We start from the raw sequence: 23,665 nt of genomic DNA, 5'->3' as shown, positions 1-23,665 counted from the left end.
GTGCGATAGGTGGAGGGGGGTGGGGGTAAAGTGATGGGGGGGGGGGGGGGGTGAAGCGGCTAGATGAAAAGGAATACGGACAGATGGGACAGGTCATGAGAATGGTGCTGAGCTAGAAGGTTGGAACTGGGGTAAGGTGGGGGAGGGGAAATGAGGAAAATGGTGAACTCCACATTGATGCCATGGATTGGACGGTCCTGAGGCGGAAGATGAGGTGTTCTTCCTCCAGGTGTTGTGCGGTTAGGGAGTGGCGATGGAAGACACCCAGGATGTGCATGTCCTTGGCAGAGTGGGAGGGGGAGTTGAAGTGTTCAGCTGCTGGGCAGTGGGGTTGGTTGATGCGAGTGTTACAATTCACTGTTAATACTCCACAGAAAAATCAGGAGCTCACACATGTACAGATTATTGAGAAAATGTACAGAAGTTCAAAGGTGTTGTCACTGACTTTACACTTTACCAGGACTTGGAGCAACATCAGTTTTGAAACAATGGAATAGAGAAGGATTTCTACTCCTATGCTGTTACTTCCATGTAAAATACTCAAAAAAATTTAACCTGTTGATTATGTTGTAACAGATGTATTAACTTCATCATTGCTACAATCATTGGTCAATGTGAAAAGTTTCATCTTAATGTGTCAAGAAGATCAGAATTGCTCCTTTAGGTATCACAAAGACAACTCAGATTTTGCAAACACTTCCTCCTCTTTTGCAACCATAGACAGAACCACCTTCCACTCTGAACTCACCTTTAACTGACTGCTGGGACTGTTTCCACATTTCTGACTGTCTGTCACCAAATCCCTACTCTCACTCACCAACCAGATAATGGATTTGACCAACATGAGCGCAGGACTCCTTGAATATTTACATAACTGAGGCCTTGTCCTTCACATCACTCAGATTTCCAGATCCTGGACTCCCCACATGAGCTGTCTGTTTAGGGTTTGTGAGCACTGCACCTCTCCCAACTTTTAAAATTGGGGTTTACATCAAGCAGTACCTTATTTCATCAATGTTTGACTATCCAAGTGATAAGTCCACACTGTTACAATTAATGTCAATGCATATACATCCACCATATTCTGTGTTGTGTCATACAAATTTCTACTGCCCATTTATTTATTCTCTAAAGATATTGGATACATTAGATCAAAGCTAACCTCGCATTTACCTCCACAGTCACAAATATTTTAGTTATGCACCTAATTAAAGCCAAATTTGTCATGCTACTGCAAAATAAATGAATAAACATTTATGCTAATTATTTACCCAGTTCAGTAACCCACTTGCAACTGATGCTTAGTGTTAATTTTCATTCTTTTCGAAGCAGGCCTTAGTGAAGGTAATACAATGTTTCATCTCATATTTTCACTTTTATAAAATTTTGTATAATTTACCTTTCTTGAAGACAAGCTGACTTCATTTTGAATGGTGAGGGACCAGAAGAAACACATGGCTTGATTTCTGGTGCAGGCCGACCCTGGGGATCAATGTTAACACTTACAGTGCCAGAAAGAGAGCCAGGCTGTACCATACTGTTTGCAATTTTAACCTCTGGCTGTGACTGCTGCACAGGAATAGAGGAAAGATTGATTGACTGATGCTGTTGTTTATCCTGGTTGATTTGAAAATGAAGCTTTTCCTTCAACCTGTATAGAAACTGATAAATGTAAAAATAACACTTAGTTATGGAAAAGTTGAATGACTAAACACATGATTTAATTCAGTCTTTCTAGCCAACCAAATGCAATGTGGAATGAAGACTCAGGAAGCACACTGAACAGAAGCATTTAAGGGAAACTAGAAAAGCAGTTGAGGAAAAAGTAAATAAAGAGCTTTGAGTGAAATTTGGAAGGATAGCAAGGGGCTCAAGTGAAGTATAAGTGTTGGAAGGCACTTATTAGGTTAAATTCTACATAGTTTTGCCTAAATAAGTCCTTCCATCACATTACTTCAACACTACTTTGTGCAAAGACTTTGTCCCTAAAGGACATTAGTGAACCAAATGGGTGTTTTTTTTTGAATGGCCATTGATGGTGGTTACATAGATATCATTAGGCTGGCTCGTTATTCCAGATTTTATTGAATTCAAATTTCCCCATTTGTCATGGTGTGATTTGAACCTGTATGCTTAGAACATTTGCCTGGGATTCGAGATTGCATTATGACCAATGCACCATCTCCCCAAATATCATCATATATTTATATATATATTTCACACATTTTATATGCATAATAATTTAGATGACTGTGAACAATTTTTCAATCTGAACCCTTTAACTCCTAATTTCCACTAAACCATATTCTCCTAAATAGTAACATACACAGGTAACACAGCTCCTTCTGTACCTATCAGTGCAGACTAAGTAATCGTATGCCCATGTTAATTTCGCTAAATGGCCCTGTCCTATAGCAGAGGAAGAACATTGGCAACCAGAGTGAATGTGCATATACAGGAGCAGGGGGGGTCAAGTTTCATACAGATCCTTACCACTTTCAGGTCCTTAACCTAGCGGAAGACCAAGGCAAGGTACCCATGCTGAAGAGCAGATTGGATATCTACAGCCATCTAGTGAGAAGCCAGCCAAGGAGCTACTGCCAGCTGCACATCAAGCAGCAATGTCTTACTAAAACCTCAGGTAAAGTTGATGGCTGACAAACAGCACATTTAAAACATAGAATATAGAACAATACAGTGCAGAACAGACCTGTCAGCCCTTGATTTTGCACGGACCTGTGAACTAATCTAAGCCCATCCCCCTACACTATCGCATCATCATCCATATACTTATTCAAGGATTGTTTAAATGCCCCTAATGTGGCTGAGTTAACTACATTAGCAGGCAGGGCATTCCAAGCCCTTACCACTCTCTGAATAAAGAACCTTTCTCTCACATCTGCCTTAAATCGATCACCCCTCAATTAGTAGCTATGCCCCCTCGTACAAGCTGATGTCATCATCCTAGGAAAAAGACTTTCACTGTCTACCCTATCTAATCCTTTGATCATCTTGTATGTGTCTATCAAATCCCCTCTTAGCCTTCTTCACTCCAAAGAAAACAGACCCAAATCTCTCAGCCCTTCCTCATAAGACCTTCCCTCCAGATCAGGCAACATCCTTGTAAATCTCCTCTGCACCTTTTCCAGTGCTTCCACATCCTTCTTGAAATGGGGCAACCAGAATTGTACATAATATTCCAAGTGTGGCCATACTAGCATTTTGTATAGTTGCATTATGGCTCCAGAATTCAATCCCTCTATCAATAAAATGTAACACACCATATGCCTTCTTAACAGCACTATCAACCTGGGTGGCAACTTTCAGGGATCTATGTACAGGGACTCCAAGATCCCTCTGTACATCTACACTACCAAGAATCTTTCCATTGACCCAGTATTCTGCCTTCCTGTTATTCTTACCAAACTAAATCACCTCATATTTAGCTGCATTGAACTTCATATGCCACCTCTCAGCCCAATTCTGCAGTTTATCCAAGTCCCCCTGCAACCAGTAACATTCTTCCGAACTGTCCACTACTCCACCAAATTTAGCGTCATCTGCAAACTTACTAAACCATCCACCTTGCCTGCGTCCAAATCATTTATAAAAATTACAATCAGCAGTGGTCTGAAAACAGATTGTTGTGGCACACCAGGCTGAATATTTTCCATCAACCGCCACTTAGCTGCCTTTTTACAGAAAGCAAGTTTCTAATCCAAACTGCTAAATCCCCCTCAATCCCATGCCTCTGCATTTTCTCCAATAGCCAACCATGTGAAACCTTATCAAAAGCTTAACTGAAGTTCATGTACACCATGTCAGCTGCCCTACCCTCATCCACATGGTTAGTCACCTTCTCAAAAAACTCAATGAGGTTTGTGAGACATGACCTGCCCTTGACGAAACCATGTTGACCATCTGCAATCAAATTGTTGCTTGTTAGATGATTATAAATCCTATCTCGTATAATCCTTTCCAAACCTTTGCCTACAACAGACGTAAGGCTCATCTGGGTCATCTCTACTGCCCTTCTTGAACAAGGACACAACATGTGTAATCCTCCAGTCCTCTGGTACTAAACCTGTAGACAATGAAGACTGAAAGATCAAGGCCAAAGGCTCTAACATCTCCTCCCTAGCTTCCCAGAGAATCTTTGGATAAATCCTATCCATCCCAGGAGACTTGTCTACTTTCATTCCTTCTATAATTGATAATACCTTTTCCTTACTAACCTTGATTCTTTTTAGTCTAATATCCCGTATCTCATTCTTCTCTTCTACAATATTCTCCTTTTCCTGAATGAAAACCGATGATAAATGTTCGTTTAGCACCTCTCCGATCTCCACAGGGTCCACACACAACTTCCCATTTCTGTCTTTGTCTGGCCCTATTCCTACCCTAGTCATCCTTTTATTCCTCACATACCTATAGAAAGCTTTAAGGTTCTCCTTTATTCTACCTGCTAAAGACTGCTCATGTCCTCTCCTTACTCTTCTTAACTCTCTCTCTTTAAATCCTTCCTAGCTAATCTGTAACTCTTCATCGCCTCACCTGAACCATCTCGTCTCAATATCACATAATCCTCCTTCTTCCGCTTAACTAGAAATGCAATTTCTTTAGTAAACCATGGTTCCCTTACCTTATCACTTCCTCCATGCCTGACAGGGACATATCTGTCAAGGACACGCAATATCTGTTCCTTAAACCAGCTCCACATTTCGATTGTCCCCATCCATGCATTTTGCTACCCATTCTATGCATCATAAATCTTGCCTAATTACATTATAATTGCCGTTCCGCCATCGATAACTCTTGCCCTGCGGCATGTATCCATCCCTTTCCATCGCTAAACTAAATGTAACTGTATTATGGTTACTCTCTCCAAAGTGCTCACCTACAACTAAATCAAACACCTGGCCTGGTTCATTACCAAGCACCAGATCTAATGTGGCCTCCTCTCGTTAGCCCTTCGACATACTGTGTCAGGAAACCGTCCTGCACACATTGGACAAATACTAAAGTTATAGCATTTCCAGTCAATTTTGGGGAAGTTAAAGACCCCCATAATGACCACCCTGTTCCTTTCACTCCAACCCAGAATCGTTTTGTCGATCCTCTCCACATCCCTGGAGCTCTGCGGAGGCATATAAAAAACTCCAAGCAGTGTGATCTCTCCTCTCCTGTTTCTAACCTCAGGCCATACCACCTCAGTAGACAAGTCCTCGTCAAAAATTCTTTCAGCTGCCGTTATACTGTCCTTGACTAACAAGGCCACCCCTCCCCTTCTTTTATCCTTTTCCCTGTTCTTAATGGAAGATCTAAACCCTGGAACCTGCAACATCCATTCCTAACCCTGCTCTATCCAAGTCTCTGAAATGGCCATAATATCGAAGTCCCAGGTACCTATCCATGCTGCAAGATCACCTACCTTATTTCGGATACTTCTGGCATTGAAGTAGACACACTACAAACCAACTTGCTGTCTGCCAGCACATTCCTGTGACCATGAAATCCTGACCATGCCCTTCCTACTCTCATCCTCCTGTGCCCTGGAACTACACCTCAGGTTCCCATCCCCTTGCTGAGCTAGTTTAAACCCACCCGAATAGCAACAGCAAATTTCCCATTTTTGGTGCGGTCTCCAGATCAACTTCAAAGCAGGGCCAAAAGAAAAATAGCCCCAGCCCTTAGGCTCATCTCTACTGACCCTTCACAGCAAAGCTTGGAGGAAGAGCACTCATGAGGCTCTGAGGATGCACCATTAAGGCCTTCCCTCCCATCCTCCATAAACGCAGAGTCATTCACTTCTGAGCTATCTATAGATGGCTCAGGGTCACATTCTAGTGGGCACAGCACTGACCATAGCTGAAGAAGGAAGAGACAATCAAGGGCTCTGACTATCAGAGGACTGTTACTGAGCCCAGTGCAAATGAGAGAGGGAGATGCCATTTTGCACCAACAAGGAGGTGGAGTGACAGGCAAGCAAAGAGGATTGGAATCTTAGGAAGTGATTTGTGGCCCCACTTGCCCTCTACCAGAGACCCAAACCTTTCCATTAGGGTAGGCCAAGGAGGTTGCAGCAACTCATTTGCAGGAGACGCACAGCAGGCAGGATGCTCTCTAGGCTCAATATAGAATGCCCACAAAATTCAACATGGCAAAGCAGTGTACAGCATTCCTCAAACACAGCTGCGGCTGCCAAGGTGGCAGCAAGATAAGAGTAGGAAGAGAAAGATTAAAGAGCTTTGGAGTCATTCTGGGTGCATGGTCTCAACCTTTGAAAATCTAGTATACCTGTTGGTTAAGGTGGTCAAACATTTGGCATTGAAGTACATGAGGAAATATTAGGAATGAGATGCACATTTTCCAGTTGAGACTTTGGTATTGCCAAGCACCCTTTTGGGCTTGTATCAAGCTGCTCCTGTCTTGGGTGAAAGTCTGCCCTACTGCTATGTCTACATGATAAAGTAATTCCTCAATGACCCATGACTGAATTTCTCCACTGTGGCCTTGATCTTTACATTGCTTTCCAAGTATGTGGTAGTACTGGCTGACACTTGGTGGCTTTCATTATCCATTCCCTGAGATAAAAGTCTTCCAACTGTGGAATCTATAGCCTGTGTGTTAGTTTCATCCCCTTCTCCTGAACTTTCAGATGTACAGGCCGTAAATGTTCCTGTGATATGAATGTGGATAACCTCAACACCATTACACTGTTGATTCTTAGCTACCCTCCTGGTCAAAAGTGAATGAATAATGGGACATGGTTGGGATGTTGATGTTTAGAGCTGAAAGAGTCTCTTTGCCTTTATTCTTCAGTGAAGGCATGCCTTCAGAAAAGGCCTTAACTAAGCACTCACACAATAATATTTTTCAGTTCCTGTTTCATTTCTTTCAGTTGGGTGTGCTTGAGTTGTATAGAAACACATACAAACAGATCTCAGGATCCCTCCCAGTCCATCCTCTGAAAGGTCTTCTGTTGAAAAACAATTTTGAAAAAGATGGTGGGTCTAAATTTTTTCCCTTCACTCTTTCACCCTCTACACTCCCTGTTTAAAACACACTTTCCTCCAATAACGATTGATGCCTTATCCCTTTCCACTGGCAGCCCCTTTCTCCTTCCTCAAATGTCCCCCCATGATATCAGCCCTTTCATGATCTCTCTCTCAATATTCCTGCTCCTGCAGAAACCATCTAATCACCACCACCATCACCAATAAAAACTATCCCTCATGCCACCCAGTTCCTGTTATAATACCGGACCATACATTTCAACTTTCTCCTTCCTACTGTCTTTTCCACCAAATAATAGGATCTTGGAGCCATAGCACTGAAATGTTTAAAATGCAAAGGAGGTGAAATTCAACTTGGACAACTTGTTGAAGGATTGGATGACGTTTATGCAGAACCTGATACTATGTTGTGTTTAAGTTCAAGACAAGTTGCCACCCCAAAGCCTTTAAGTGAAAATCAATTAGATATTTTTATTGACTCACAATTTTCATAGAAGACAGTTTTGAACATTCCTAAGCACATATATAGAAAAGACATGCAGAAACTTCTCTCAAAACAGCAGTATGAAAGAAATTATTAATGTACATGTGTGATTAATCATGTAAATTACACAATAAGCACTAATTACAACCACAAAAGACTTGAGTAGTTTTTCAAACCAGAATATGCCATTTAATTGCAAAATGCACAATTAAGATAAAGAATCTTACCATTAAACATGTAATGACAATAACAAAGGCAGTGAGGAAGATAACCACAGCATAGACTCCTTCTTTATTCCAAATCCCATCCCTCCCATGTTCTCCATGCACAATTTTTTTCTGAAAGGAAGCAAAAAATTGACATTAGTGCCGATTGCTAAATATCCGTTATGCTTTACATTTTCTTTCACTACAGTTTACCTGTAATATATCCACCATGTCAAAGTTCAAACCACAAAAACAATTAGGACAGGTGCACTTATCAAAAATATTTACTAATCTGTTTCTGAAATAGAATTTGAATATTTTTCTGCCATTTCAAATAAAGTCAAATCTGTCAGGGACAAAAACTGGTTTAATCACACATGATGAAAATTACTTAAACGGTTTCAATGCCTTTTTTGTGAGAAGAACACCTGACTCTTAAAATATGATTCTTTAAATTGATTTCATGGACATCACACAAGTTCCTACTGCAGCAGCTGTGAAGTCTGATATTGCAGGTTTTTAGCAAGCAAATTCGATTGTAGTTAATATTCATCCTTTTCCTTCCTCCTTATCCCATCAGTTCATTCCTCTTTCCATTTCCTTTGACTTGGGTATTGACTCCTTGTTGGCTTTAGTTTGTAAGAATACACCAAAATCACATGCAGTGGGGTTTTAAATGTGATCACATCATGTGAGCATCAGCATGCTGTTTTAAACAGGCAAAGAGAATATCTTTTTACACTTTTTTCCTGGGAGGTTTTCTTCATTGGTAGTGACAATGTTTATTGCCATGTAATTGCCCTTGAGAAAGTCATGCAGCATCTGAGGAGCAGGAAAAATCGACGTTTTGGGCAAAAGCCCTTCCACTCTAATCTCCAGCATCTGCAGTACCCACCTCTGCCTTGAGAAAGTCATGCTGAGCTGCAGTCCGTGTTGGCTGAGGTACAGTCAGAATTCTGTTAGGTTGGGAGCTCCAGCTTTTTTGACCTATTGATGACAAAGCACCAATTCAAGGCATGTAAGATTTAGAGAAGAGCTCAGAGATGATGGGTGTGCCCAAGCTTCTGCTTTGCTTGTCTTTCTAGGTGGAAAAAATTAAGGTAAGGGAATAAAATAACTTTGAGTTGTTCCCGCACCTTGCCCCAGTGGTGGAGAGGGTGACTGTTTAGGTGGTGGATAGGGTGACAATGGATGTCATTGAGCTTCCTGAATGTTGTAGTTACTCTCCTCCAGGTTGGTGAAGAATTTGCTAAATTGTGCCCTGTAGTTGGTGGACAGACTTTGGGGAATCAGGAGTTGAATTACTTGCTGTAGAATACGCAGCTTCCAAATTGCATTAGTAACCGTAGTATTATGTGGCTTGTGCTGATTTTCCTGGTCATTGGTGAGCTCCAGAATGTTCATAGAATCATCACAGAATTTCTACAGTGTGGAAACAGGACACTTGGTTAAACAAGTCCACATTGACCCTCTGAAGAGTAATCCACCCAGATCCATTTCCCTACCCTATTGCTCTACATTTCCCTTGACTAATGCACCTAACCTACACATCCCTGAATAGTACGGGCAATTTAGCATGGCCAATTCACCCAACTTGCACATCTTTGGACTGTGGGAGGAAACCAGAGCACCTGGAGGAAACCCATGGGGAGAGTGTGCAAACTCCACACAGTCAGTCATCCATGTCTGGAATCGAATCCGAGTTCCTGACGCTGTGAGGCAGCAGTGCTAACCACTGAGCCTCCGTGTTGTTGGTGGAGAATGTATGGTAACACTATTGGTTATCAATGGGGCATGGTTAGGATCTGCTGTGTTGGGAGATAGCCTTCCCTCTGCATTTGGGCAGCACCAATGTTACTCACTGCTTATTAGCCCAATTTCTCAACATTGTTCTTGTTGGACTATTTCATTATTTGAGGAGTTCTAGATGAGCATCCATGCAAGCTTTTTAAGCAGGGCTTAATGGAACAGAAATTAAAAACAGAAGATAACAGGCAGCTCTTGCATACTGCAATTCAGTGACTTTATGTTGCCAATTGACACAGACTGGTTATTCATAAAAAACCCTTCCTGGTTGGTGTATCTCAACTGTTCATAGCCAAGTCCAATCCTTCCCAAACACAATAGCAACGTATGCCCACATCAAGTATTTTTTGTCTAACAACAACTTAGAGTGGAAATACCAGCTAAAGGTTTCCTTCCCTAACTCATGCATACCAAGGCCAGTTTATTGCATTGCCAGACTGAATAAACTTGAGTGATTCATGGCAGGCAGAGTTGAACCTCGGACATTTACAACCTATATTTCACACTCTTGATAAGTCAAACTAGGTAGTTAAAAAAACCTTCATTTCTCTTATGATAAATAGCAGTGAACATTTTAACAGAGTTTTTCTATAAATTCATTTTCAAATATTTAAAATCAAGTGACGGACTAGAGACTCATTAAACCCACTTTCAACTCAATTAATAAATGACACCAGGTTAACACTCTTAAATGTATCAAAGATGGTTTTAAGTGCAACTTCTTTTTTGAAGTTATGGTCAAAATGCTGGTCAATTGCTCTGTTCAATAGCAGATTTTACATTCATTATTTGTAAATGAGTTTGAACAGAAGCTAATCAAACACACTTCTGAGCACAAGCACAATCCTGAGTGCAATTTGTACCCATCACTTCTCCTGCTGACAGACAGTCAATGAAGTTGTATGCTTCAAAACAAAATTATTTTCAGTCTTTTCTCTCACCGCCTACATAATGTGATTTGTTAAATAGTCTCAGTGATAAGTTGTTGAAATTAATTGTAACAAATGTGTTTGCAAATGGCTCTTCTCAGCTATGTCATAAAACAATGGACACTGCTGCCATCAAATCAAAAATGCTCTTTTTATGAAAGCGGATGTACTGTGAAAATTCGACCTCTAATGTCCTTATGGTTTGTCTGACATCAGACTCATCAGTTCAAAACGGGTATAAGTGCTGATGTAATGACGAAGAACATTGCTGTTTATTTGTCCATCAAGGTAAGTAAGTCATGCTTTGAATTCAAATGCCTTTACAATGAGGTGGAAAGAAGAGACTGGTTCAATGAAATGAAAACCCTTGGCCAAAATTTGTAATACTGAGCAGATGTCATCCTTGAATCGAGGGGCAGTGATGCTGATGATATCAACTCCATCCTTCCGAATGTTACCCTGTTGTAATAAACCACCAGCAGACGAGTACAAAATTACAAAGCTATGTAACGGTGTGATCAATTTTTAAAGTACTTGGCTCTTTTGTAGTGTGTGATAGAAGTCTCATATACAAGTGCAAAAGGTTTGTTGCATCTAGTGACTTTATTATATGCGTTAGTGTTGCATATCTGTGTTGGGTCAAAAATGGTGTCTGTAACTTAGATCTCATGCTTTATTTGGATATACTGCCTGTAGTTCTTCACCAAATCTTTTCCCTTACCTTTTAGGAAATTTAGAGTTTGCTAAACATCAGGTTTAAACACAGAATTGACAGTGCTCAGAAGATAAACAGATAAATTATAGCACTGGAATACAGAGAAAAATATCGTTGCTAATCCTCACAAAGTGCAGATGAAGCTTACGGATAATCAGGAGATGAGTTCCTTACATCCCAGTTCATTTGTCATAATTTTGTGTTTTGGATGGACAACAAAATAGCATCTGAAGGAAGAATTCTGGAATGCACACACGAGACAGAGCTTAAGGTCTCCCCTGTGTTGAGTTTGGTGTCAGGGTGGCATTTAATCAGGTGAGTGGATGATTGTTGGGGCCACAATCACCTTCCCACTTGCACCTCCATAAAATCTTCTGTAGGAAATCTTGCAGACAGCCTTTGACATACACTCCCTCCACCATCGACTTGCAGTGGCAGCAGCAAGGTATAAGAGCATTGCAACCCACTACTATCTGACAGTACTGCCTTCTTGAACTGCTTCATTACATCTTATGCAAGTACACCAGAGTGCTTTTAGGAAAGGAGTTACCCTCAAAACCAGGTATCATCCTGATTTGGAACAATATGATTGTTCCTTCTACTTCGCTGGGTCAAACCACTGGAATTCCTTTCCAAACAGCACTATGGTGTACCTGCTTGAGATGCACTGAAGCAGTTCAAGAAGGCAGAACCTTGCCACCTTCTCAAAGGCAATCAGGCATCGGTAATAAATGCTGGCCTTGTCAGTGATACTCACATCCCATAGAATAACAAAAAAAAGTTTTCAACTTCCTCTTTTCATTTATTTATTAATTTCACTCCTTTCTGAATCTCATTCTCCTTCTAGACTTTAAAAATCTGTTGTTTGTGGAAAACATGCATGTTACAGTTATGGCTAGATGATGTAGAGATTACTTCACCATGCAGACTATTGACCAATACATTTTCATGGGAAGTTAGGATAGGTGATATATGCTGACCTAGTCAGCGATACACATATCCTGCTAACAAACCTGTAAAACAAATGCCCTTTACAAACCTCTAAGTCTACAACTCTACCTGAATACAATTTAGCAAAAAACAACAAACCTATGAAACTCTGCCAGGATTCAAGCTTCAAACAAAGTTGCCAAACAAAAACCTGCTTGACAAGCATCAGGTCAGCTTTGGTACACAAGGAACACTTCAACCCCAGGGCATCAATGTGGACTTCAACAGCTTCCTCGTTTCCCCTTCCCCCACCTCATCCTAGTTTCAAACTTCCAGCTCCGCACTGTCCCCTTGACTTGTCCGGACTTGTCCGACCTGCCTAGCTCCTTTTCCACCTATCCACTCCACCCTCTCCTCCCTGACCTATCACCTTCATCTCCTCCCCCACTCACCCATTGTACTCTATGCTACTCTCTCCCCACCCCCACCCTCCCCTAGCTTATCTCTCCACGCTTCAGGCTCTCTGCCTTTATTCCTGATGAAGGGCTTTTGCCCGAAACGTCGATTTCGCTGCTCGTTGGATGCTGCCTGAATTGCTTGTGCTCTTCCAGCACCACTGATCCAGAATCTGGTACACAATCGTCAACTAATCAACATTTTGTGATCTTCCATTCTGCAAGAGTTAAAATGAGCAGAAATGCAGACAAGATTCGTGCACACAACCACAAGAAATCAAGATTAATTGTGCAGCACGGTGGCACAGTGGTTAGCACTGCTGCCTCACAGCGCCTGAGACCCGGGTTCAATTCCCGCCTCAGGCGACTGATTGTGTGGAGTTTGTATGTTCTCTCCGTGTCTGCGTGGGTTTCCTCCGGGTGCTCTGATTTCCTCCCACAGTCCAAAGATGTGCAGGTCAGGTGAATTGGCCATGCTAAATTGCCCGTAGTGTTAGGTAAGGGGTAAATATAGGGGTATGGGTGGGTTGTGCTTCGGCGGGGCAGTGTGGACTTGTTGGGCCGAAGGGCCTGTTTCCACACTGTAATTAATCAACTCCATCAACCAGAATTCTCTTAATTATTGCTTACACTCAATCACAGTACACCCTCGGTTATCTGAACATCAATTATCCAAATTTACTAAACATCATGTTGGAAGGGACCATCACTGAATTTCTTTATTTTTGTCATTTTTAGTTTGGCACAGTCAACTGAAATTGAGAGTTGAACTTTGAATCTATTTTTACTGGTTCACGGATGTTGGCATTGTTAGCTAGAGAAGAGGGGAAAACCAGTAAAATACTCGTACTTCTTGGAAATGAACATAATAGTCATATTGGAGCTGCATTTGGAGAATACAGGATGAGTTGGATCAGTATGTGCCACTCACAGGTTTTGTGTTTTTTTTCTGGCTGGTCCATCATTTATTGCTGATCCCTATTATTGCCCTTGAGAATGTGTAAATGCAAAATTGCTTAGAAGCTAGCAACATCTATCAATAAACCACATTTTTATGACATACTTAGTTTAATTTTTAATTTAATATCAACGATAAATATTGAAAGTTAATTAATTTAGAGGTTGTGAGCTTAACTATTTTTAAATTCACTATTGTTTACTTATCTTGAATTTTTTATTTGATGGAGTACCCACTGCTGTATAAATTAAGTAATTTACTGCTACATTCTTTTTTTTTAGGCTTTCCATTACTGATGTATTGGTATGACTGGTGCTGCAGTAATTTACCGGAATCTCTGTTACTATATTCCATGTGTTAGTATGCCTGCTGTTCTATGGTTGTACTGATTTAATGATGCCCTCTGTCTTGTTAATTTATTAATGTACAGGTGCCCCCTGCTCCAACAGTTTATTCCTTTGCTTCTGATCCCATTACCGAATGAATTTGATTCATAGGCACCTCCTTAAATTTAATTTGTTTGTGCCTGATCTGTTTGTGTTGCTATTAACTTGCTGGTGCATGTTGCTTTATCAAGCTATTAAGTGGTGCCTGCTGCTCCACTTATTTATTCATTGATTGATTCCTATTTTGTCAGTAAGATCATAAGAAATGGAAGCTGGAATAGGCTAAACCTGCTCTGCATTCATGGCAGGTTTGAATGCATAATGGTTAAACAATGGTAGCATATTGGTTCTAAACATAGGCCTCAATTTACCTTGGACCTGTGAACTACAGACACATGCTGGACATCTTCAGGTCACTAGTTGTTGTCAACAACCCTTGGGCAGGCTTGGAGGTTGGGGGGAATGGATGTTTGTATATTGAAAGGGATAAGGAGAGTTAGGATGTGGTGATGAGGAAATGGGGGAAGAGAGCAAACAGGAGAGCAAGGGAGGCAATCTAGAGCTCTTGCAATTGTTTTTCAACAATGGCTTCTGATTTTTATCTGGAATTAATGTGAAATAATTACTTCCATTTCTCCTAGTTTCTTACAAAACCTACTTTTTCTGGTGGCAGCCTGCAATCAATGACATAGGAATCACTAGTTTGACCACATCTGGATCTTGTTTTCAAAGTAGCCTACCGAGCGAGGCTGCAATCAGGGTCGTCAAATCTACAATGGGTGTCTCAAAAATTTATATTAGGAAATAAACACATGGTTGGGGTCCAACATCGAGAATTTCACTTTGCACATGGATCAGTTGTGTCCTGTTTAGGAGTGGCATATGTGGATAGAAGCTTTTAACTGTGATCTAGTATCTCAGAACACAGCAAACAAGTCTCTCTGAAAAGAGAAAGTGAGGACTGCAAGTGCTGGAGATCAATGAATTTCACCAGTTTCTTCATTCTCCTCCCCCCTACCTATCCCAGACCCAAGCCTCCAACTCGGCACCGCCCTCTTGACCTGTCCATTGTCTTTCCCATCTATCTGCTCCACCCTCCTCTGTGACCTATCACCTTCTCCCCCAACTTCATCTACCAGTTGCATTCTCAACTACCTTCCCCCCCAGCCCCCCTCCCACTTATCTCTCAGCCCCTAGCCCAAAAGCCTCATTCCTGATGAAGGGTTTATGTCCGAAACATCGATTCTCCTGCTCCTCGGATGCTGCCTGACCTGCTGTGCTTTTCCAGCACCACAAATCTCTCTGATCGTAAACATAGGGACTGCCAGACAAAAGAAATCTCATGGATCATTTAAATTGCCTTCTCCCATTCTGGTCCCTCTCCTGCTCATTTCTTTTCATCCTCAAGAGCAAAGAAAAAGCTACCAAAAAAACGTAAGCATTACGAAGAAACATTTGCTATTCTTGGAATTCACTTCATTCTGGGTCATTGTTCTGTGACAGTTTTAGTCACATGCTATAGTAAAATCATTATTCCATCCACAAAAAAGATTATCAATTAATGAAGAAAAAAGCATGAAATAGCAAAACAAATCTATCAACCTTTCTAGACTTTAATCAAGCCAGTCTTGTCTGCAAGGCATATTTTACAGCACTGTAGAATAACAATTGTCAAGGCTCCATGTAAACAAAACCTGAATGGATTAACAGTGTTATTTGTTGTTCAGATATTCTGCTGCCTGCCATACAATTATCATTTGTTTTCCTTTATCAGTTTTTATTAGGATAAACTGAAGTTTCACCTTCAGTCAGGTTTACAGCTCAGCTAAGCTGAGACACATCTCGCACAACCATGAAATCTTCCAAATAGGTGCAGATCTGTTTATATTCTTTAATTGAGACAATAAACAGTGAACAATTGCTTACCTCAGGTGTAACCTGTGTTATGCCAAACTCTGACAGACTTTGGTGCAGCATATTTACATTGAGCGATTGCATCACTTCATCCGAAGGTATTGGATCTAATGTGGCACTTCTTTCATTCACTGAAGATATATAAAATTCAATGCAGTTCGTCTTGTCCTGTTTCATTTTCCAAATATAAAAATCAAAGGTGACAAGGGTATTCCTGGTTAAATAATCTGCACAACTCTTAGCTCATTTCTGCATTATACGTGCGGGAAGAATAAAATTTCATCTACCTAATAAGTTGCTTAGCTGTGTAATTTGTATATGTTTTCTTTTCCTTTTAGCAAGCATTTAATATATCAATATGTTTAATATTAATGTAATCTGCTGGACAGCATCTGAATTGTTACACAAATATTCAAAACAAAATCAAATAAAAGAAACCGGCAGTGTTTCAGGACTCATTTATTTATCACTTGGTCCCCATTTGTGAGAATTTAATCAGAATTTATAGCCGACAAACTATAAAATCCAAGGAAACAGGAGGGAGAATGGAAAATGGAGTATTACAGCATGTTTCAGAAAGCTGCTGGTGTGACTGCACATTTGGGATCCATTAGCTCTTATCTGTCTTCATTAGCTTTTCTCTCAGTTTCAAGTAATTGCCAATAATATTGAATGTGACTCTGCTGTAAGCTCTTAACTTGTCCTTCAACATTATGTAGGACATTTGTGCACATTAAAAAGAGAGCCACGGTATATTCGCAAATATTTGTATTTATCTGTGGTAACTAATAAGCTTTTGATGAATTACGACAGTGTAAGATTTATCAAAGAAAAAGCTTTACCTTTTATTTTGGAAAAATGCAACTTTGGTGCAAAGTAATACTGTGATAATATTTACACCTTTTACATGTTTACAAATGAGGCCATGTCGTCTATCATAACACTTCCTTTTAAACCAGACGAAAGAACTAATGTGATGGATGCTACAGACGTAATTGCTCATTGGTTTTCAGTGGCTGGAAGGTAACTTACATTCAGATGATTAATATGTACTTGCTGTGGTAAAAGACCCAAGGCTGCAGCTATTCCTTCACGGAATATCCGAAGTAAGGTGATGTTCAACTTTTTTACATCCATTTGTATAGCCTGGAAAAAAGGACAAGAAAAACTTCAGTAAAGATGACAATGAGTAATTTCTTGAGGATTTTATTAGGTCTTTTTCTTACCTGAAAAATACTGCAGAACATAGTGCAATACTTAAGACATCTAAAATAGAACATATTAAAAAAAGGGAATAAATTCAATTGAAACATAACTGAGGGATATTAAATTGGATAGATCTCAAAAATGAACATTAACATTAAAATCTTCACGCTACTCCATCCTTGGATTGATCTCCAAATACAGTCAGTTCAAAATAGGCTGTTCATTGATAAGATGCATTTCATGGGTGGCTGTATTATTTAACTTAAAGCTAACCTGTATTTCTTAGTGAGGAACTTAAGGTTTAGGGTCATAAAAAGAATTAACTAAAATTTAATGATTATGTTTCAAAGGTAGGTATGATCATTTGTGGATCATATGTATCTTAGAAGATAAAACAAAAGGTTCAACTTGACCACAGCAATGAAATTATTAGTATAAGAAGTACATAGCACATAGAACGTTATAGTGCAGTATAGGCCCTTCAGCCCTCGCTGTTGTGCTAACCTGTGAAATTAATCAGACGCCCATCTAACCTACACCGTTCCATTATTATCCATATGTATGTCCAATGTCTATTTAAATGCCCTTAACATCGGCAAGTTTACTACTGTTTCAGGCAGGTCGTTCCATGCCCTTACCACTCTCTGAGTACAAAATGTACCCCTGATATCTGTCCTAAATCTATCATCCCTCAACTTAAAGCTATGTCCCCTCATTGTTGCTTTCACCATCCAAGAAAAACTGTTCACCCTATCTAACTCTCTGATCATCTTATATGTCTCGATTAAGTCACCTCTCAACCTTCTTCTCTCCAAGGATAACAGCGTCAGTTCCCTCAGCCTTTTCTTGTAAGACCTTCCTTCCATACCAGGCAACATCCTAGTAAATCTCCTCTGAACCCTTTCCAACATTTCCACATCCTTCCTATAATGCAGTGACCAGTACACAACACTTCAGGTGTGGCCTTACCAGTGTCTTGTACAGCTGAAGCATGACCATGTGGCTCCAAAACACAATCCCCTACCAATAAACGCCAACACACCATATGCCTTCTTAATAACCCTATCAACCTGGGAGGCAACTTATAGGGATTTATGCACCTGGACTCCAAGATCTCTCTGTTCATCTACACTGCCAAGAATTTTACCATTAGCTGAGTACTCTGCATTCCTGTTACTTCTTCCAAAGTGAATCACCTCTCACTTTTCGGCATTAAACTCCATTTGCCACTTCTCAGCCCAGCTCTTCATCGTATCTATGTGTCTCTGTAACCCACAACATCCATCGGCACTATACACAACTCTGCCTACCTTAGTGTCATCTGATTAACCCATCCTTCTACACCCACATCCAAATCATTTATAAAAATGACAAACAGAAGTGGCCCTAAAACAAATCCTTGCGGCACACCACTGGTAACTGAGCACCATGATGAATATTTCCATCAACCACCAACCTCTGTCTTCTTTCAGCTAGCCAATTTCTGATCCAAACCACTAAATCACCATCAATCCTGAAACTCAGTATTTTGTGCAATAGCCTACCATGTGCAACCTTATCAAATGCCTTACTGAAGCCAATATACACCATATCAACCACTTTACCTTCATCCACCTATTTTGTCACCTTCTCAAAGAACTCAGTAAGGTTAGTGAGTCATGGCCTACCCTTCACAAAACCATGTTGACTATCCCTAATCAAATTATCCCTTTCCCAATTATTATAAATCCTATCTCTTATATCCTTTTCCAATATTTTACCCACAACCGAAGTAAGTCTCAACTCCCCTTCTTAGGTAAGGGAACAACATTTGCTATCCTCCAGTCTTCTGGCACTACTCCTGTCAACAATGATGACATTAGGATCAAAGCCAAAGGCTCTGCAATCTCCTCCCTGGAGAATCAGAGGATAAATCCCACCCATCCCAGGGTCTCATCTATTTTCAGATCTTCCAAAATTGCTAAACCCTTCTCTTTGTCAATCTCAATCCCATCTAATCCTGTAGCCTGTATCTCTGTATTCACACTAACATTGCCCTTTTCCAATGTAAATACTGACAAAAAGTATTCTTTAAGCATTTCCCCTAAGTCCTCAGATTCCACACACAACTTCCCATTCCTATCTTTGATTGGCCCTAATCTTACTCTAGTCATTCTTGTATTCCTGATATCCTGTAGAAAGCCTTAGTGTTTTCCTTGATCCTATCTACCAAAATCTTCTCATGTTCCCTCCTGACTCTTAGCCCTCTCTTTAGATCTTTTCTGGCTAACTTATAACTCTCAAGCCCCCTAACTGAGCCTTCACACCTCATCCTCACATAAGCCTTCTTCTTCTTCTTCTTCTTGACAACAGCTTCAACTTCTTTAATAAACCATGGCTCCTTCTCTCGACAACTACCTCCCTGCCTGACAGGTATATACTTCTCAAGGACCCGCAGTAGCTGTTCCATGAATAAGCTCCACATTTCAAATGCGTCCATCTCCTGCAGTTTCCTTCCCCATCCTATGCATCCTAAATCTAGCCTAATCGCATCATAATTGCCTTTCCCCCAGTTATACCTCTTTCCCTGCAATATATACCTATCCCTGCCCATTGCTCTTGTAAACATAACTGAATTGTGGTCACTATTGTCAACGTGTTCACCAACCTCCAAATCTAACACTTGGCCTGGTTCGTTCCCCAGTACCAAGTCCAATATGGTATCACGGAGGAGATGAGGATTGATGAAGGGCTTTCGCCCGAAACATCAATTCTCCTGCTCCTCAGATGCTGCCTGACCTGCTGTGCTTTTCCAGCACCACACTCTCAACCCCAATATGACATCGCCCCTTGTTGGGCTGTCTACACACTGTGTCAGAAAACCCTCCTGCACACATTGAAAAAAAAACTGACCCATCTAAACTACTTGAACTATAGTATTCCCAGTCAATACTGGGGAAGTTACAGTCCTTCATTAAAAACTACCCTGTTCCTCTCGCTCCTATTGAGAGTCATCTTTGTTCTGCTTTCCTCTACATCCCTGCAACAGTTTGGAGGCCTATAGAAAACTCCCAACAGAGTGACCTCTTCTTTCCTATTTCTAACCTTAGCCCAAACTATCTCAGTGGATGATCCCTCAAAAGTTATCTCAGCTGCTGTATTACTGCCTTTGTAATACTACCTTAACAATGCTACACGTCCCCTCCCCCTTTTACCATCTTCTCTGTTCTTGCTGAAACATCTGAATCCCAGAATCTGCAACAACCATTCCTGTCCCTCCTCTAGCCATGTCTCTGAAATGGCCACAACATTGAAATCCCAGGTACCAACCCATGCTGCAAGTTCCCCCACCTTATTCTAGATGCTCCTGGCACTGAAGTATTTCAAACCAAGGTCCTGATTGCCCGTGTCCTCTCGCGACCTTGTAAACCTATCCCTGACCTCGCTACCCTCAAACTCCTTTACTCTGGAACTACAATTCAGGTTCCCATCCCTCTGCTGCATTAGTTTAAACCCCCACCCCAAACAGCATCAGCAATTTCCCCCTCCCAGGATATTGGTACCTCTCTGGTTCAGGTAAAGACCATCCTGTTTGTAGAGGTCCCCAGAAAGAGTCCAATAATCCAAGAATCTAAAGCCCTCCCTCCTGCACCATCCCTGCAGCCATGTGTTCAGCTCTGCCCTCTCCCTGTTCCTCGTTTCACTAGCACGTAGCACGGGCAACAAACCAAAGATAACAATTCTGTTTGTTCTAGCTCTAAGCTTCCACCTTAGCTCCCTGAATTTCTGCCTTAGATCCCCACCTTTCTTCCTACCTATGTCGTTGGTGCCTATGTGGACCACGACTTGGGGCTGCACCCCCTCTACCTTAAAGATCCCCAAACCACGATCAGAGACATCACAAACACTGGCACATGGGAGGCAACACACCAATAATGAGTGTCTTATTCCCACAAAACCTCCCATCTGTCCCCCTAACTATGAAGTCCCCAATGACTAAAGCTCTGCTCCTCTTCCCCCTGAGCAACAGGCACAGACTCTGCACCAGAGACCTGTGCCCCATTGCTTACCCCTGGTAAGTCGTCGCCCTCAATAATATCCAAAATGGTATACTTGTTGTTGAGGGGAACCACCGCAGGAGATCCTTGCACTGCCTGCTGGTTCCTTTTCCTATTCCTGACGGTAACCCATCTACCTTCTTCAGGTGGCTGTGGAGTAACTACCACCCTGTAACTCCTCTCAAAAAACCCCTCCGCCTCCCATATGATCCAAAGTTCATTTAGCTCCAGGTCCAGTTCCATAACACAGTTCTCAAGGAGCTAAAGTTGGGTGCACTTCCCACAAATGAAGTCAGCAAGGACACTAGTGGTGACCCTTATCTCCCACATTCTGTAGGAGGAACATTCAACTGCCCTAACCTCCATTCCCACTGTTCTAAATTCCCAAATAGACCACTGAAAAAATGAGACACAGAAGAAAATACTTGTCCCCTGACCAATCAACTCAAAGAACCTTTTTTTGGTTAGAGGAGGAGGAGGCAAAGTAAGAGGAAGAAATGTTGCCAAAGGCTAAGGTTAAACTTCATATTTCATGTTTTGATCAAGGACCCTGGTTAGCTGCTAACAATGTCTCCAATGCTCAAAATGTAGAATTTCAGAAGTGCTCAGGAGATTTGAAGTATTTGGCGCAACAAAAAAACAGGTTTCATGAAGGAGAAGTTATGAAACTTTCATTTGAAGATGATGAACAATTACTGTCCATTTGTTTCATTACTTCCAGGTGAATTTCGCAATTGAAAACTTCTGTTGCATGAAGAATGTTCTTTAACATTTACCCTTTACACTAACAATTTATTTAGTTAATTTAGTTCGAGCTTGCTGAAAGGAATCAATGATATGAAGAGCTGCAACTTGAATGTGGCCCGTAAGTGGGTGTAGGCCTTTCCTGACAACACATTTGTAAAGAACAGCCTAGTGCTAGCTGCCAGGTTCACAAAATATGCATTCACAGCATTTCTTAAAAAGCAGCTGACCCCTCTTAAATCAGGAAGTGCGTTCAGCCTGCTATAACTGGTTGAAATGTTAGTGATGATGTTGATAGATGGCTCGACACTTCCAATGAAGCAACAGACCAGAGTGTTAGCCCAGGGGATCAAAATAAGGAGAGATGGCATGTTTCTGCAGGGGGCCATGTGGCCCTCAAGGTATACCTGAAAAGTCAAAAGACTGGGTGGCTAAAGACAGATCTAGGTGTCTGACCCTAAGGACCTGGAGTCACCTTACATGAGAATAGTCAAAGCTAGCCATTGCATCTTCCAAAACAACACATCCCCACACACCATCAATCTTTCACACTACTTCATGTGCAATATCCTCATTATTCATCCTTCAGCAATCCCTAACAATTAGGGTCATGCCTACCTACCACTTAACTGCTTCACCTCATTCTCACACAAATACCAATACTGCAAGGCTCCTCTTGTAGCTCCCACATCCAGTCAGCTATGACAGCAAAATCACCTCAAACATTTTGCAGAACACTCACTAATGTTCTTCCTCTCAAATAGACAGGAAAAGGTTATTTATAACAGGGGGCAGTACAAGGGGTTCAGTAAGGACCAACTCTGCTAGTGTCTCAAGTCCTTTCAAGGAAATGGTGCACCATGTTATACAGCCATAAATGACTGAGGATATACCATTTGCCATCCACAAAAACATCCAAGAAAATGTCCCTCTAACCATTGTATTGCAGCCTCAAACAGCCAGTATCAACACGCACATGCCCAGCAGGCTTTCTACTGACAATTGTTAAAGGTCAATTATTATTCTGCCTGCCTTGTAGAAAACATTCAGTAATATTTCAATTCCAACATTTCTTCAGCACACCAACAACAGACATCATACTGGACCCACTCTGCTACAGTGCTTTGGCTGCCATCTTTGTCTGCCCAGGCTTACAGAAAAGCTGTCTCGATTAGCACTACAGAGTCAAAACTGATGGCCATAAACATTTGTCTTTAAGCCTTCAGAACAAACACATCAGTTTGATCTACAGATAGGTATTAATGTCTTTTGTCTTTTAGTCTTTAAAACAAATACATCCGTTTGCTCTGCAGGAAGATATTAATGTAACTTGTCGGGAATACTTGCAAAGTACTTGCTGGAGATTGGAAGTGAAATCAGAAAGTGGTCAGAGCAAGAGAACTCAAAAGGTTAACTCTGTTTCTCTCCGCACAGATGCCGCCAGACCTGCTGAGTTTCTTGAGCACTTTCTATTTTTACGTCTTAAACATTACTTGATTTGTTGAAGTTTGAAATTTAGAATTGGATGCAACATGAGACACTAAACAAGGGCATGGGTTTTAAATATTTGATTAATCTCTGTTAGCTTTTGAAATGACCTTCAATTCACACTGGAAGATGAACAGGGCGAAGTCTGTGACAAGCATAAATGTTGCAAATTACAAACAGTTGCCTCGGTAATTATCACAAAACAGGAAATGGCTGATACCTTTTTGAGGATGGAAAGGTTAAATGTTGAATTGCAATTAAAATGCATCTGCATACCTCTAGGTAAGACTGATTATGAAACCTCTTCCTGAGCAGATTAGAACATAAAACGTGTTTCCTGCTGTTAGAGCTATGCCTGCAATGTTAATTATCAGTATCTTACTTCTTCTGC

General features: G+C 41.0%; 1 protein-coding gene across 4 annotated transcripts in view; it reads right to left on the bottom strand.

The window, feature by feature from the left end:
• LOC122559762 (receptor-type tyrosine-protein phosphatase R-like) overlaps positions 1-23,665 on the bottom strand; it is a 211,488-nt gene that overhangs the window by 145,259 nt on the left and 42,564 nt on the right. For 2 of the 4 annotated variants that reach the window (XM_043709748.1, XM_043709749.1), the window contains exons 3-7: positions 16,832-16,945; positions 15,812-15,967; positions 7,728-7,838; positions 4,236-4,298; positions 1,400-1,662 (exon numbers count right to left, since the gene is read on the bottom strand). In XM_043709748.1, the coding sequence (XP_043565683.1) occupies positions 1,400-1,662; positions 4,236-4,298; positions 7,728-7,838; positions 15,812-15,967; positions 16,832-16,945 (707 nt within the window). The remainder of the gene's footprint in view (positions 1-1,399; positions 1,663-4,235; positions 4,299-7,727; positions 7,839-15,811; positions 15,968-16,831; positions 16,946-23,665) is intronic. The other 2 variants (XM_043709750.1, XM_043709751.1) reach the window with 1 other exon arrangement.

This window comes from Chiloscyllium plagiosum, chromosome 19, assembly GCF_004010195.1.
Source record: "Chiloscyllium plagiosum isolate BGI_BamShark_2017 chromosome 19, ASM401019v2, whole genome shotgun sequence".
Classification (NCBI taxonomy): Eukaryota; Metazoa; Chordata; class Chondrichthyes; order Orectolobiformes; family Hemiscylliidae; genus Chiloscyllium; species Chiloscyllium plagiosum.
Note: the sequence above shows the minus strand (reverse complement) of the source record. Positions and strands in the feature narration are given on the sequence as shown.